Source organism: Anomaloglossus baeobatrachus, chromosome 6, assembly GCF_048569485.1.
Source record: "Anomaloglossus baeobatrachus isolate aAnoBae1 chromosome 6, aAnoBae1.hap1, whole genome shotgun sequence".
In the NCBI taxonomy this organism is placed as follows: Eukaryota; Metazoa; Chordata; class Amphibia; order Anura; family Aromobatidae; genus Anomaloglossus; species Anomaloglossus baeobatrachus.
The window spans coordinates 429709287-429725098 of NC_134358.1; the positions used below are offsets into that span (position 1 = coordinate 429709287).

General features: G+C 47.1%; 1 protein-coding gene across 3 annotated transcripts in view; it reads left to right on the forward strand.

Moving 5' to 3' along the window:
• UBA5 (ubiquitin like modifier activating enzyme 5) overlaps positions 1-15812 on the forward strand; it is a 68284-nt gene that overhangs the window by 31617 nt on the left and 20855 nt on the right. For all 3 annotated transcript variants that reach the window (XM_075316626.1, XM_075316627.1, XM_075316628.1), the window contains 3 exons: positions 1482-1568; positions 2497-2581; positions 10525-10629. In XM_075316626.1, the coding sequence (XP_075172741.1) occupies positions 1482-1568; positions 2497-2581; positions 10525-10629 (277 nt within the window). The remainder of the gene's footprint in view (positions 1-1481; positions 1569-2496; positions 2582-10524; positions 10630-15812) is intronic.

The following is a 15812-nucleotide window of genomic DNA, read 5'->3' on the forward strand; positions in this document are numbered from 1 at the left end:
GATCTTTGTCTCATCTGTCCATAGAATACTTTTCCAGAACTGAGCTGGCTTCATGAGGTGTTTTTCAGCAAATTTAACTCTGGCCTGTCTATTTTTGGAATTGATGAATGGTTTGCATCTAGATGTGAACCCTTTGTATTTACTTTCATGGAGTCTTCTCTTTACTGTTGACTTAGAGACAGATACACCTACTTCACTGAGAGTGTTCTGGACTTCAGTTGATGTTGTGAATGGGTTCTTCTTCACCAAAGAAAGTATGCGGCGATCATCCACCACTGTTGTCATCCGTGGACGCCCAGGCCTTTTTGAGTTCCCAAGCTCACCAGTCAATTCCTTTTTTCTCAGAATGTACCCGACTGTTGATTTTGCTGCCTGATAGATGTCTGCTATCTCTCTGATGGATTTTTTCTTTTTTTTTTTCAGCCTCAGGATGTTCTGCTTCACCTCAATTGAGAGTTCCTAAGACCGCATGTTGTCTGGTCACAGCAACAGCTTCCAAATGCAAAACCACACACCTGTAATCAACCCCAGACCTTTTAACTACTTCATTGATTACAGGTTAACGAGGGAGACGCCTTCAGAGTTAATTGCAGCCCTTAGAGTCCCTTGTCCAATTACTTTTGGTCCCTTGAAAGAGGAGGCTATGCATTACAGAGCTATGATTCCTAAACCCTTTCTCCGATTTGGATGTGAAAACTCTCATATTGCAGCTGGGAGTGTGCACTTTCGGCCCATATTATATATATAATTGTATTTCTGAACATGTTTTTGTAAACAGCTAAAATAACAAAACTTGTGTCACTGTCCAAATATTTCTGGACCTAACTGTATGCTGATACCAAATTTATGTACCCCACATTTGCCCTCTCACTGACTATATACTAGAACCTTTCTGGATCTGAGTTATATCTGATCCTGGCTCTTGCGGCAGTAGAATGGCTGTTGTTATATATGATCTCCCTCCATGACCATGAAGAAATGCATGTAATGAGACCTTAAAGAGTTATTCCCATCATCAAGCTCCTATCCCAATATATAGTAGGTATAATAATAATATTAGGAAATATCTCCAATTAGAAATGTACTATAGTTCTCCTGATATAGCCATGTCTCTTACCTCATATGCGGGGCATTGCAGCTTAGGTATCCATGGTTACGACCATGAGCAACTAACTGTCACTATATAAGTGGTTGTAACCATGTATGCCTAAGCTGCAATGCCCTGCACATAAGGTAAGAGACATGGGGCTATATCAGGAGAACTACGGTATATTACATTTGTAATTGGAGGTATTTGCTAACATTATTACACTTGCTACATATTGGCATAGGATCTTGGAGATGGGAATATTCCTTTAACTGATATTTTATGTACATTTTCATCCTGAGCTATTAAGATGTTAATAAACTGTAGAAGGGGAAAAAAAATCTCTGTACAAAGAGTAATTTCCTAATTTCTGCTCCTTTTTTCTTTCTCGCAGGAGTATAAATCCTGACGTCCAGTTTGAAGTTCATAACTATAACATCACCACTATAGACAATTTTCAACACTTCATGGACAGAATAAGGTAAATTATTCTTATCAAAAGCATATAATGAGACGGCCAAGTACCATGCTCAGTTGTTTCTATCAGCCCCACTGACTTTATATGGAGCGGCAGTGTACGTGCTCCACCACCGCGTCATTCACACTAATATTCACCCTGACCGTGCAGTGAAGAGGGAACTGAGACTTTGGGATTCCATCCTAGAGATCAGACATTTATCACTTCAATTAAAAGCACAGGTTTATTAGAAAGATTTACACCTTTAAATCAACCTTAAAACGTTCTACAACTTAGTAAAAGCTTATTATTTAGTTAAAAAGGTTGGTTGTCCAGTACTTTTAACATTTGATGGCCTATCCCGCAGGATAGATCATCAATATCTGGTTGGCCGGGGTCCGACACCCCGCATTCCCACTGATCAGCTGTTCTCGGTGATGGTGACTGCGGCGCCTGCAATTGCTCAGTTCCAGAGCTGCCAGGTCTTCTGTTAGCCGTTGTGTGCTGCACATCTGCCTCCTATTGATTTGATCAGACGTTGATGACCTACCCGAAGGATAGACCATCCATGGGCTGACATTTCATGGGTGCAACCTGTGCGACCACAATGTCCCAAAATGTAAGGAGCCCCATTTCTATCTCCAAAGCAGGTGGAATTGTGCATTATGAAAAGCTCTTGAGCTGCATGGGGCTCATATATTGTTCTTGCACAGGGACCCTCTTCTGATTATGTCCGCCACTGAGGCCATAAGTGTTAAAGTACTGGCCAACCTCTTTAATCATCAATGTTGGAAAGTGCAGATTTACTGTATAGTTCTGTAGTGATGGAGGTTTAGTTACGTGGTAAAGGACCAAAATAAAAGCTGTTACTAAAATGTTGCATATCAACTTTCTTATGTTTGTTTTATTTTGATGATTTTTCTTTTTTAACTTATTTTTCTTTCAATTTTAGTAAAGGTGGATTAAAAGAAGGCGAACCAGTGGACCTTGTGCTTAGCTGTGTTGACAACTTTGAAGCACGTATGGCCATTAACACTGTGAGTAGAATATATAATTTTTACACAGCATTTTTGAATACTAGTAATATCCATACAAGGAACATGACCTTCTCAGACACTAAGCTATGATTGGAGAGGACAAGATACCTTATACCTCTAGGAAGAGATCTTAGTATTAACCTCTTATCGACATCAACTGTACATGTATGGCTCACCACCAGGTGTATGGAGCGTGCAGGTGTTGGTTCACATGGTGAGCTTGTCCTATACCCGGCAGATAATGGCTGTGACACACAAGCAGGACCTGCCACTAACAGCTGGGGTGAAGTGAAGCTCCGCCCATGACTGTTAAACTGTTTAAATGCCACTGTCAAGTCTGACAGAGGAATTAATAGCACACAGAAATGGAGGCGCATCATTCCATGTGCTCATCAGCGCCTCCGTGCTGTGATCGCGGGTCCTCGAATGGTTACTATGAGAGGTCTGATGAAGACCTCAATGCCTACCATCTTGGATCTTCTTTTGAAACCTAGCTTGTGGTTCGGCTGCAAAGGGGTTTGATTTTTGCTATGTGCAGAAATCAAGTGGTATTGCTGTTACAATTGTTTTTGGGTTTTTTTCGCAAACTCATAACACTTGCAATTTTTTTCCCATTTTCCAGTACATTGTGTGGTAAAATGAATGGTGTCATTCAAAAGTACAACTCGTGCCACAAAAAACAAGCCCTAATATGCCCTAATATCTCTATGTGGACAGAAAGATTAAAAAACATTATGGCTCAGGAAAAAAGGGGAGGAAAAAATGAAAATAGCTGCATCGGAAAGGGGTTAAAAAGGGACCATTTAAAGTGAACTCAGAACTTGCATGACACTAAAATAAAGTTTCTCAATGTATAACCTGTAGAATAAAAGGGTTATTCCTAAAAGAACACATTATCTCCGATCCATAAGATGACTCTGATCTTTGGAGGTCTCACATCTGAAACCTCAAAAGAAAGCTGAACGTTGTACTCTATTTGCAGAAGTCCCATTGAAAATGGATAAAGGGGAGGCTGAGACCCTACGCTCCTTTCAGCAAGTTATACCTTGTCCTCAGGGATTTGGAAATAACTAATACACAGCCATCACCTGCCTCTCACGGCAGCAATCGGAGCTAATCCTGATTGCTGCTGTTTAACTATTTAAATGTCCCTCTCAATCACCGACAGTGGTATATAAATAGCGCTATTGTTGATGTCTGAGGGGACCGATGAGATACCATGGCAGCTGAGGTCCACTAAAGGCTCCCATCACAGACATTTTTGTATTCCTCTGAAACGCCGCTATGGGTGAAGCTTCAAAGGAAACTGATTTACACTATATACTGTGGCATTGTATGTATAATAAGTGATCAGACTTATAGTTCAAGTTCCCTAGGAGGATTTAAAAATAATATAGAAAATTAAAAAAGTTATCACAGTTCCCAAAAGCAATGCAGAGGTGATCAATATGGCATATTTACCCCAAATGGTATAAATAAAAATGTCAGTTCGGCATCCAAGAAATAAGTCCTCACAAAGATCCATTAAAAAACCCTGATTTTTGTGTACTCACCGTAAAATCGTTTTCTCTTAGCTATCATTGGGGGACACAGGACCATGGGTGTTATGCTGTTTATCCATAGGAGGACACTAAGTAGATGCAAAGATGTTAGCTCCTCCCCTGCAGTATACACCCCCTGGCTCAGCCAGGCTACTTCAGTTTTAGTACACAAGCAGTAGGAGAACAAGTAACAAAAAACGTGAGTGAATACTCATAACAAAAAAGTACTGAGACAGAAAAAAGTTAAGGCCCAACAGGGCAAAAGGGAGGGTGCTGTGTCCCCTAATGATGGCTAAGAGAAAACTATTTTACGGTGAGTACACAAAAATCCGTTTTTCTCTGACGCCTCATTTGGGGACACAGGACCATGGGACGTCCTAAAGCAGTCCATGGGTGGGTAAACAATAAACAACGCAACCCAAGGACTAGGAACCAGTCCCAGATAGCCAGGAGCGCCTACTGAGATAGGTACTCCACTATCGTTTGCAGAATTTTCCTACCTAGGTTCGCCTCAGCCGAAGCCTGGGTATGGACTCAGTAATGCTTTGAAACAGTATGTAGGCAAGACCAGGTCGCAGCCTTACACCTCTGTTCCACTGAAGCCTGATGCCTAATGGCCCAAGAGGCGCCAACTGCTCGCGTGGAATGAGTCTGTAGCCCACTAGGAATGGGCTTGAGTTGCAAGCGGTAGACCTCCTGGATCACAGAGCGAATCCAGCGAGCCAGCGTTGCCTATGAAGCTGCCTCTCCTTTCTTAGGCCTTTCAAGAATGACGAACAAGGAGTCTATGTTCCTAAAGGAAGCCGCGGAGACATGATCACATGTTTCTCAACGCTGGCAGGAAACTAGCCAGGTCTTTCACCGGGAAGGAACAACCACGGGAAGGGTAGTCTCCAGTCAAGGAGACCACCTATACCAAACATGGTATCCATCCACAGACAGCCGTTTCGGGGTATTTGCCCCTCATCAGTGTGGAGTAGGAATCTGGCTAGTGGGGGCAATGCCTAGTAAAAGACTACTTAAGCAAGCATTGTTGACCTTAGGGAGATCAACATATCCACTGCGGAGACACCATCACGTGTTTCTCAACGCAGTGATTCTAGAGCAAAGCCCCCTGGGAAGTATGCAAGATATGTTGATCTCCCTAAGGTCAACAATGCTTGCTTAAGTAGTCTTTTACTAGGCATTGCCCCCACTAGCCAGATTCCTACTCCACACTGATGAGGGGCAAATACCCCGAAACGGCTGTCTGTGGATGGATACCATGTTTGGTATAGGTGGTCTCCTTGACTGGAGACTGCCCTTCCCGTGGTTGTTCGTTCCCGGTGAAAGACCTGGCTAGTTTCCTGCCAGCGTTGAGAAACATGTGATGGTGTCTCCGCGGCTTTCTCATTTGCATACTTCCCAGGGGGCTTTGCTCTAGAATCACTGCGTTGAGAAACACGTGATGGTGTCTCCGCAGTGGATATGTTGATCTCCCTAAGGTCAACAATGCTTGCTTAAGTATGTTCCTAAAGGGGCTGTCCTAGGTACGTAATATATGAGAGCCCTCACAAGGTCTAGCGAATATAGAACCCTTTCCACCCCATGGACTGGGTGTGGACAAAAGGAAGGCAGAACAATGTCCTTGTTCATATGAAACTGGGAAGTAACCTTCAGAAGAAAATCTGGAAGGGGGCGTAGAACCACCTTGTCCTGATGAAAGATCAGAAAGGGTTCGCGGCAAGAGAGTGCTGCCAGTTCCGAAACTTGTCTAATGGACGTAATCGCCACTAAGAATGTTACCTTCCAGGAAAGAAGAGCAAGAGAAGATTCCTTAAGAGGTTCAAAAGGGGACCTCTGGATACCGTCCAAAACGAGATTGAGGTCCCATGGGTCCAGCGACCGTTTATTCAGGGAAACTAGATGGGAAACACCCTTGAGGACAGTCTTGACTTGCAGATTGCAAGCTAGGCGGTATTGATAGAATATCTAGAGAGATGAAACCTACCCCTTAAGGGAGCTGAGGGCCAACCCCTTTTGCAACCTGACTGCAAAGAAAAAAAAAAATCAAGAATTCTGGGGATCGCCAGAGGCATAGGTTGGACATTAGATTCCCTGCACTGGGAAAGGAAATTTTTTCACGTACGGTGGTAAAAATGGGATGAAGGCCGGGTTTCGGGCACTGTACATGGTGGAGATGATTGCAGGAGAGAACTTCGCTCTTGTTAAAGTCCAGGTCTCAATGGCCAGGCCGTCAGCTTCAGGGCTCTGGAGTTCTGATGGGAAATGGGCCCTTGGGTCAGCAGGTCTGGGATGCTTACGAGGCGCCATGAGCAATTGTACTAATTCAGCATACCAGGCGCACCTGGGCTAGTCCGGTGCTATTAGTATCACCGGGACTCCTTCTGCCTTGATCTTCCTGATTACTCGCGGCAGCAGGGGCAGAGGCAAAAAACATGTAAGGCAGACTGAAACGACTTCAGGAGACTAGAGCATCCGCGCCAATGGACTGTGGATCACGTGACCTGGCTAAGAACGCGGGTACCTTTTGCGTTCAACCTTGAGGCCATTAGATCCACGTCTGGTGTACTCCAGTGAGTGCAGATGTGTGGGAACACTTCTGGGTGGAGAAACCACTCTTCGGCAGCCAGTCCTTGGCGACTTAGAAGGTCCGCCACCCAGTTCTCTACTCCCAGTATGTGTAATGCTGAAAACACAGACCCCCGTTGATTCGGCCCAGGTGAGGATCCTGAGGACCTAGAGATAAGCTGTCTTGCTGCTGGTACCTCCCTGTCGATTGACACAGCTGTTGCATTGTCCAATTGGACCCGAATCAAACGACCTGCTAGCAGAAGGGGGGAATGACCTGAGCGCGAGAAGATCGCGCTGATTTTCAGGATGATTTCTGGGAAGGGAAGACTCCTGGGGTGTCCAACGTGCAGCACTGCCTCTATAGCCGCTGCTATCCTACCTAGCACTCTCATACTGAATCGTATGGAGCGAGAGGAGAACGTAGAGGGCAGTGTACCGCTTGTTGTTGAGCAGTCGCCTTGTCTTGAGGGGAAAATATCAGGCCCCGAAGAGTGTCCAGGGACATGGCCAGGGAGGTGACTGATTTTGATGGGACCGGGGATGATTTGACTGGAGTCAGAAGCCGCCCTAAGCGGGATAGGGTGCCCACATAGATCTGCACGGTGGTTGAGCCCTTGATGAGCTGGTCATCCAAGCAAGGCAGAACAGCCACTCTCCTGGCGTGAAGGGCACTCATGGCGGCCGCCATGACCTTACTTAAGACACTTGGTGCTGTGGCAGAGCCGAGGGTAGGGCCACAAATGTAAAAAAAAAAAAGTCCTGAACCGCGAAGCGGAGGAACTTTTGGTGAGCTGGAGCGATGGGTATGTGCAGGTACGCGTCCCTGATAGGGAGGCAAGGAATTCTCCTTCGACCATAAAGGTAACAATGGACCCTAGGAAGTCCATTCTGAATCTCCTTACGTGCACATGTTTGCTCAGGTGTTAGAGGTCCAAGATGGGACGAACTGACCCGTCCTTTTTGAGGACCACGAGAGGTTGGAATAGAAGGCCTTGAACCTCTCGCCGTACGGAACAGATACCATCACCCCTGCTGTTTGGACGGAGTGGATTGCTGAGGAGAAGGCCTCGTGGTGTTTTGGATCCTTTGGGGAGGGGGGGGGGTTGAGAGAAAAGACTGACCAGGGGATCGGGTCCAGAATTCAATGTGGTAACCGGAAGACACAAGGTATCACACCCATTTGTGGTCTGAGGCGGCGGCCCAGATGGAGGAGGACGAGACTCCTCGGTCTTTGTCTAGACTGCCAGGACGAGGTGGACTCGAGGAGGGCTGAGAAGGTCGGGCCCTGCGTGTCTAGTAAAAAACGTCCTGGGCTGGAGTTGGGGGAGGGAGGTACTCTTTTCCTCCCGTGGCGTCAGACAAAAAAAAGAGCCTGTCCAGCTGATCGGCAAACCATTGGTCTGGAAAGGAGTACTGTGAGAGGCTTCTTAGAGACAGAGTCTGCTCTCCATTATCGGAACCAGAGGGCCTTACGGATGGCTATGGTATTTGAGGCGGCAATAACTGCGCAGGTAGCAGCGCCAATGGAGGCCTGCATGAGGTACTCTGCCGCCGCAGCAATGTGAACTGTTATATCTGTGAGGGTTTGAGGGAAACTGGTAGTCCTGGTGCCTGTGCGACCCACTTGGAAGGGGAGAGGAACCCGCGGCCTCAAGGCAGAGCGATCGAGCTGCTCCACTTGTCTGTCTGTCGGGTCCTTGAAGGAGGATCCATCAAGTAAAAGACAGGAGTGGTCCTTCAGGCAGGCGGAAGCCGGGTGAGGGTCCACCGAGGCCGGATCAGCCCAGCCCTTAGAGACAGCTAAGCCAAAGGGGTACCGGGACTCCATGAGTTTGTGGCTACCGAAGCGGCGTTAAAATCCATTTTTTTTTTTTTTTTTTTTTTTTTTTTTTTTTTTTTGAGGTTTCTTCACACTTTTGAAAGGAGACCGCAGGGTCAGTAAAAGTGGATGGGAGATCTTACACACGCAGAGTTTTGGTTGATTGCTGCAATAAGTTCATCGCAGCTTGATCGCTCGGCGAGGTTGAAACCAAGGAATCATCCCGGTACAAACATCATTCCCCTTCCTCCGGCTCCTCAGAGACCGCGGAACATGTGGGAGAACCCCATCTGTGTACCCCAGAGGGAGAACCATGGGGGTCATGCCCTTTTTCTGATCTGCAACCGGTGAAGCAGAGGGCTGATTCTTATCAGAAGGACCCTTTTATAGACGTGTCATCAGGCTGCGTTCTGTCCAGGGGCCCCGAGGGGTGTGAGGACGATGTTTCATAGCCAGCACCAGGTTCTGGGAACTGCCCATTCCGGGGGACTGGGAGCCGTAGGCTCTGGGCTGGCAGTGGTTGCTGCGGTGGTGGCGGGGGGGGGGGGGTAAGCTACAGGGGCACCTGACTCACAGAAGGAAGAGGTGCTATCATCCCCTAGTAGCTCAGCGTCTTATAGTTGTTGCTGTAGTTGTGCAGGGCATAAAACATGTGACTGCAGCCCCTGGCTGATGAGCCACAAACTGATTGTAATGAGGGAGCAATGCTCTGCATAGCTAATATGCAAGTGAGGCTATAACGCACCCAGAACACTGATAGCCCTTCCCCCCCCCCTTCCTCCTGTGTCACAGTTCCTGTGGGAAGGAGGAAGCCAGCTCTAAGAGACGCCCACAGGCTCTGATCACAACAAGAGGAAGCAATGCTCTGCAGATCCTGTATGAGGGGGGGGCGTGGCTTATCGAGTGTTGGAGGCGACGGGGCTTAGCTCTGACAAGAAGGCATGAGAAAATATAATAAACAAAAAAGCAAAAAATGGTGGGAAGGGACTCCCCTTCCCTCCTCCAGCCCTGCACAACAATGGTGGACAGAAAAACCTCTATAAGTCTACCACAGCTGCGGCTGCACTGAGTCCTGCGAGCTCTCCCCTCCCCCCCGCCACAGGTGGAATGCTATGCAGGTGTCTGCAATCACAGACCATGTGCATCCAGTCAGTGTGACCTTTGCTCCAATTTCCTGTCAGGGAGCCAGTGTGCAGATTGACGCCTGCTGGCAGAACTTGTATCAACTCAGACCCTGCCAGAGGGACTGAGGAAGTTTTCATCTGCTCTGTGCTCTGGAAAAATCGGAATGATCTCACCTCAGCTCCTGTGGAGATGGCAGTCTGATGCCTGGTCACACTTGGTGCAGAACGTGTGTCAACTCAGAGCCTGCAAGAGGGGCTGAGGAAGTTTTCATCTGCTCTGGGCTCTGGAAAATCAGTGCCATGAGACCTGTCGTCCAGTGAGTAACAGCCCAGGAACCAGCATCGCAGGAAGGGGGTACGGGGAGGCGATATTCCGCTTTCCCGCCTGTTGATGGTTTTGGGAAATTGGTCCTCGAAGGAACCATCGCCCTCTAAAAACAAAAAATTCTTGCTGCAGTAGTCTGCAGAGATGTGCCTCCTATAGACACTAAGCTAAAACTGAAGTAGCCTGGTCTGGCCAGGGGGTGTATACTGCAGGGGAGGAGCGAACATCTTTTCATCTACTTAGTGTCCTCCTATGGATAAACAGCATAAACACCCATGGTCCTGTGTCCCCCAATGAGGCGTCAGAGAAAAAAAAAAAGTTTGAAATCTATAATGGGTGTAAAAGGCAACTTTCCGCCTGCTTATTAATCAGACTACTCACATACAGTAGTCTTCATCGGACAAAGTCCTGACGTTTATTGAAAAAGAGCAACAAGCGGTGAAACAAATCAACAGCTGGTATGTCGACATTCAGGAGGCCGCACTGTTTGGAAGATTTATATAGATTTTATGTATTTTTTGTTATTGTTTTTCCCCTTAAATATCCTGTATATTTGATAGGCTTGTAATGAACTTGGCCAGATCTGGATGGAGTCTGGAGTCAGTGAGAATGCGGTGTCAGGACACATTCAGCTTATTAAACCCGGAGAGACGGCATGTTTTGCGGTATTTATTCCCAATCTTTCTTTCTTCTAATCGGTTTATACACTTAAGCTGTTTATTTTATTTCTAAGGCTTAAAGGAAACCTGTCTGCAAATTCATGCTGCCCTGACTATGAACACCAACACCAATTACGTTTTCTTATGAAATGCGGCAACATTTCAGAGAAAAAAAAATTGGGGAAAAAAAACTTGGGCACAGATAACCCTGAACGGCTCCCCTAATGGTTTCCCTTTTAGCTTCTGGTTTGTGCCATAGTGAAATTAAATGTAGATATGTGGTTAATCTGCAAGTTAATAGCGTTTTGAACCTGCCCATCACTACCATTTAGAGGCTCACTGCCAGGAAGAAACTTACTTTATTTCTACCAGCAGTGTTTGACTACCAGTCATATGGGTGACGCCAATGCGGATTATGTCCGTTCAGTGTACTGAGTGGCGGCTGTTGCTGAGTCGGCTGTCAGAGGTTCAGTATTAGTCCTGGCTGTCAGTCATTGCAGAGGGCACAGTTACATCCAACCCTCACTATATGCTGAGTGGTGACTGAACCATTGTCGGTGCTTCCACTACGACTGACTGCTTGGGAGGTTATAAAGTTAATTTCCTCCCAAATGTGGGGCTCTAAATGCCGGCATCTGAACGGTTCAAAATGGTATTAATCTGCAGATTAACGTCCTGTCAGTTAATAGCATTTTTTCATATGACGAGTTCCCTTTAATTGCCTAAAAAATAAATAATCTTAATTTGACCAGTACTAGGGTAAGTCAAGAGCAAAACCTGTGCCTATCTATCAAGATACAAAAATTACTACATTTGCCACTAATCTTATTCATCCCCGAGGGCAACTTAGGTTTATTAACAACATTACAAACCTCATGGTGGTTGCAATAAACCAAACAATTTTTATATACCTCAAAACAACTAATCTAGCCAGTTTCTCCAAATTCAAGACAAAATGCCACTTTTAATGACTACTGCAGTTTCATAATTTCACCCTCATGACTTGTGTCTTTAGCTCTTAATGGAGCACTTCTGGCTATTACCTGCTACAGACCTGATGCATAGCCAGACACCAGATTCTGTCAGCGTTCCTGAGCAATCTTGGTCTATTCCTCAAGAGCAATGGCCCCCTGGTCACTAATATTTTTGGGTTGCCAAGAGAGTTGTCCATAAAGCTGAGAGATCGTTGCCTTGCACAAACAAGAAAAGTATAAATTAAGCAACAAATGCATTCTATGTTCTTAGATAAACAGTAAGAAACATAGTTCTCGAATTTCAAAGTTAAATGGATTGTCTGCAGACTTTTATGATAAGCCCAGTCACTGTGACTGCAGATTTATGAATCCTCACATCTGGAACATTGCACGCTATGTGGATTCTCTGGTGCCACCATAGACGCCGAGCAATCATGTGACCACATTCCAAATAGAGGTGTGTGGCCTCGCTTATTTCACTTGTACTGAGCAAGGCCGCTCACGTCTAGTTGGAATGTGGTCGGGAGTATGCATATCTCATATTTGTGGTCACATGACTGCTTAATCTTGCCGCCAGCACTGGAGAATCCTAATGGCACACAATGTTACTGTGGAGTTTGATGATAAGCCTGGATAACCGCTTTAAAAGAACACTGGCTACATTATCTGGACGTGGCAGAAAGTCAAATTTCTCACCGGCTGCCACCTGATTAATGAGAAGGCAAATTATGAAAAATCCTCGAGTGACTGCTGAAGACCTGCAGCACAAAGTAGGCACTGAGATTTCAGTTTACTCAGTAAGACTCATACTAAACAATGAAGGTCTCCACTGCATACATCTCTAATGGTCCAAAATCAGTAGAAAAGCCTGCTTCAGTTTAGGGATTTTGTTCTGTTGAGCAGCGAAGCAAAGCAGAAACTATTTATTAGTGGTATATCTTTAGAAGAAAGAATAAAGCATACCCTCAAAAGAACATTCTGCCTACAGTGAAGCATGGTGGTGGCTCAGTGATGCTCTAGGACTACTCAGCTTCCTCTGGCACTGGAAATTTGTAGCATGAGGAGGGCAAGATGGCTTCAATTAAGTATCAGGGAATCCTATCCTAAAATATCAAGTTTTAAAGGAGTTGTCCGACATAAACTCCAAAAAAAATTGTAAGCTAATCTGTGCTGTATTGTCATATAAATCACCCCTACATTGTTATTTTTAGTTTTCTAACTTTTGTTCCTCTTGAATTCACCCTTTATTCTCTGCAGCACCTTGTTTACATTCAGCTCCAACAAACATGACAATTTCCTGTATTCTTGGTTGCCAAACCTCAGTCAGAGCTGGCACCACCCAGCCTCAGTGTCCAGCCCCATCCCCTGCCCGGCCTCAGTGTCCAGAAACGCCCCCTGCACATTCAATGGCTGTCAGTATTCTGCCCAGCACCTGACCTCTCAGCATGTGACAGAGCAGAGATCCAGCTTCTCTCATCTGTGACACAGCAATCAGCTCACATCCCATCCACAATGGTAACAGAAAGAGTTGTTACATGTTCCTCACCCCTTATAGATAAATGAATGCTGTGTAAGGCCCCTTTCACACGTCAGTGATTCTGGTACGTTTGTGCTTTTTTTTTTTAAACGTACCAGAATCACTGACATACGCAGACCCATTATAATGAATGGGTCTGCTCACACATCAGTGATTTTTCACTGCACGTGTCTCCGTGCGGCGTACCCGCGTATGCGTGATTGCCGCACGGAGACATGTCCTTTTTTTTTCTGGCATCACTGATGTTCCACGGACCACGCAGTGGTGTGGTCCGTGAAACACGTGCCAGAAAAAAAACGTGCTTTTAAAATAAAAAACATTTTAACTCACCAGCGATGTCCTCTGCAGCCCGTTCTCCCTGCTGCTTCTGAGCCGGCTCATTATTGTCGCGCATATTCATGATGCGCGACACAGCCGACCCGGAAGCAGTTACTGTGTGGGATCCGTTCCGTTCTGTATATGGTCCGTGTGTCATCTGCGTACCTTCCTATTTCTTCATCGTTCCTTATGGGAGACCCAGACCATGGGTGTATAGCTTCTGCCTCCGGAGGACACACAAAGTACTACACTCAAATGTGTAGCTCCTCCCTCCTAGCATATACACCCCCTGGTAGCCAGTCCTAGCCAGTTTCAATGCTTTGTGTTCAGGAGGTCACACACACACATGCATTCTCTGATTTTTGATTTTTTGATTTCAAAGATTTGGAAGAAAAGCGGGTCCAGTCTGGACTCCCGGCATGTTGCTTCTCACCCCACTGTGTCGGCGGTGCTGTTAAGGTTGATTTTACAAGGCTGGAGCCTTCACATGCCGCGCTCCTTCACCATCCTCTGAGGCTCTGGCTTGAAGTGGGAGCCATCACGGTTCTCACTGCTTTGCAGGAGACCGGTCTCCATCCGCAGCCCTGTCAGGATCCTGCCGGACGGAGCGATCACTCCTCAGGGACCTGGCCCTGCGTCTCATAAGCTAAGTATTGAGACGTTATTCAGGGGTCCCTTGTACATTTATTGTGGGGAGTTGTGTTATTTCACTTTGTTGTGATTTCCGGCCGGTTCTCTGGTTTTTACCCGAGAACCGCGCCGATGGTGCCTGTTTGCCGGCCGCATTGTTAAATCTAGGCCCCGGCTTCGCCTGAGGCCTAGTTTCGATTTCACTGCCCCTCCATGTCAGTCATGCAGAGGGACAGTGCGGCTCCGCCCAGCGGCTGTTCGGCACAGGGGAGAGACACTCCTCTTTGAGGAAAGATTCCCTCCCCTGTATATCTCCTTGGCCCTCCGGATCCCGCTCTTAGAGTAGGCCCCGCCCCCTCTCCTCGCTCCGGCGCCATTTTTTTCAGCGTCCTTATGCCATGTCTGCACAGCGATCGGCGCTGACTGCAGCATCTCTCTGGGGCTCCGGGCTGTGGGATCTGGAGGGCACAGAGACAATGTTAAAAACAGTCTGGCAAGCCACAACCTCCGGTTGTGGACCTGCTTATATACCACTTATATACTGCTTATATACTGCTTATATACTGCAATACTCTGCTGGGGGTCATTCTGCTCAGAGCCCCCACTTCAGCAGCATGTCTCACACGAGAAGTAAGGCTGCAAGGCTGCACTCAATATGCACTGCATGTAGGCTCGTTCTGCCTGTACCGAGCACATAACCACATTGTGATTCCTGCTCTAACATGGTGGTGCCTCACCCTGGAGTCTCATCCCCAGTGGTCCCTCCGGCTGCTCCGTCTCCGGTGGCTGAACCCCCGGCTTGGGTAGAATCCTTCCCCCCATGGGACAGCTGTCCCGGACTCTGCTGAGCATGCATTAGCCCCCTTCTCAGGGCGCCTCTGCTGCTACGGCTCGCTCAGCGAGGCCCACAGAGGATTCTTCTTCTGGTCTCAGACCCCGTTCTCCTCAGAGAAGCAGGGTCCCTCCTCGTCCCGCGGGTCTGATTCAACGAGCTGACTCGCAGGACGACGAAGATCCCTTTACTGGGGGCTCGGACGCTTTCCATGTCCCCCATTGATCGGTCCGAGGGTGACGCAGATATTAGTGTTTCGTTTGCGTACATTAATTCTGTACTGGACCTCAATCCGCCAGTATCAGAGGAGCAACCCTCTCTGGCAAAAAGGCACCAGTTTACCTTGCCTAAGTGAACAAGGAGTGTGTTCCTTAACCACTCCAGTTTTCAGGCCACTGTGACCAAGCCCAGGGTCTGTTCTGACAAACACTTCCCAAAGCGTGGTTCTGATGACCGTTTTCCCTTTCCACCAGAGGTGGTCAAGGAGTGGGCTCATTCACCAAAGGTGGACCCTCCGGTGTTTAGACTCCGGACCGTTGTATCAGTGGCTGATGGCACCTCACTTAAGGTTTTGCTGTCCGCCAGGTTGTCCTTCTGGCCAAATCTGTATGGAGGCGGCAGGGGCCTCGTTCTCCCCATCTTTTGCAGCAGTGCGGGCTTTCAAAGCCATCTCTGCTTCTCTAGAGGAGATGCATTCCCTCACAGGGACTCTATGCCCGAAATGGTTGCCTTAACTTCCAGACTTCAGTCTTTTCATCCTATGCCATGTCTGCCATGCTGGAGACTCTCACCGCACTGCGGTGGCCTCGGCTAATTTCCTCGCTATCCGCAGGCTCCTGTGGCTTCGAGAGTGGAAGGCAGATGCTTCAAAAGAAGTTCCTTGCTGGGCTCCCTTTTG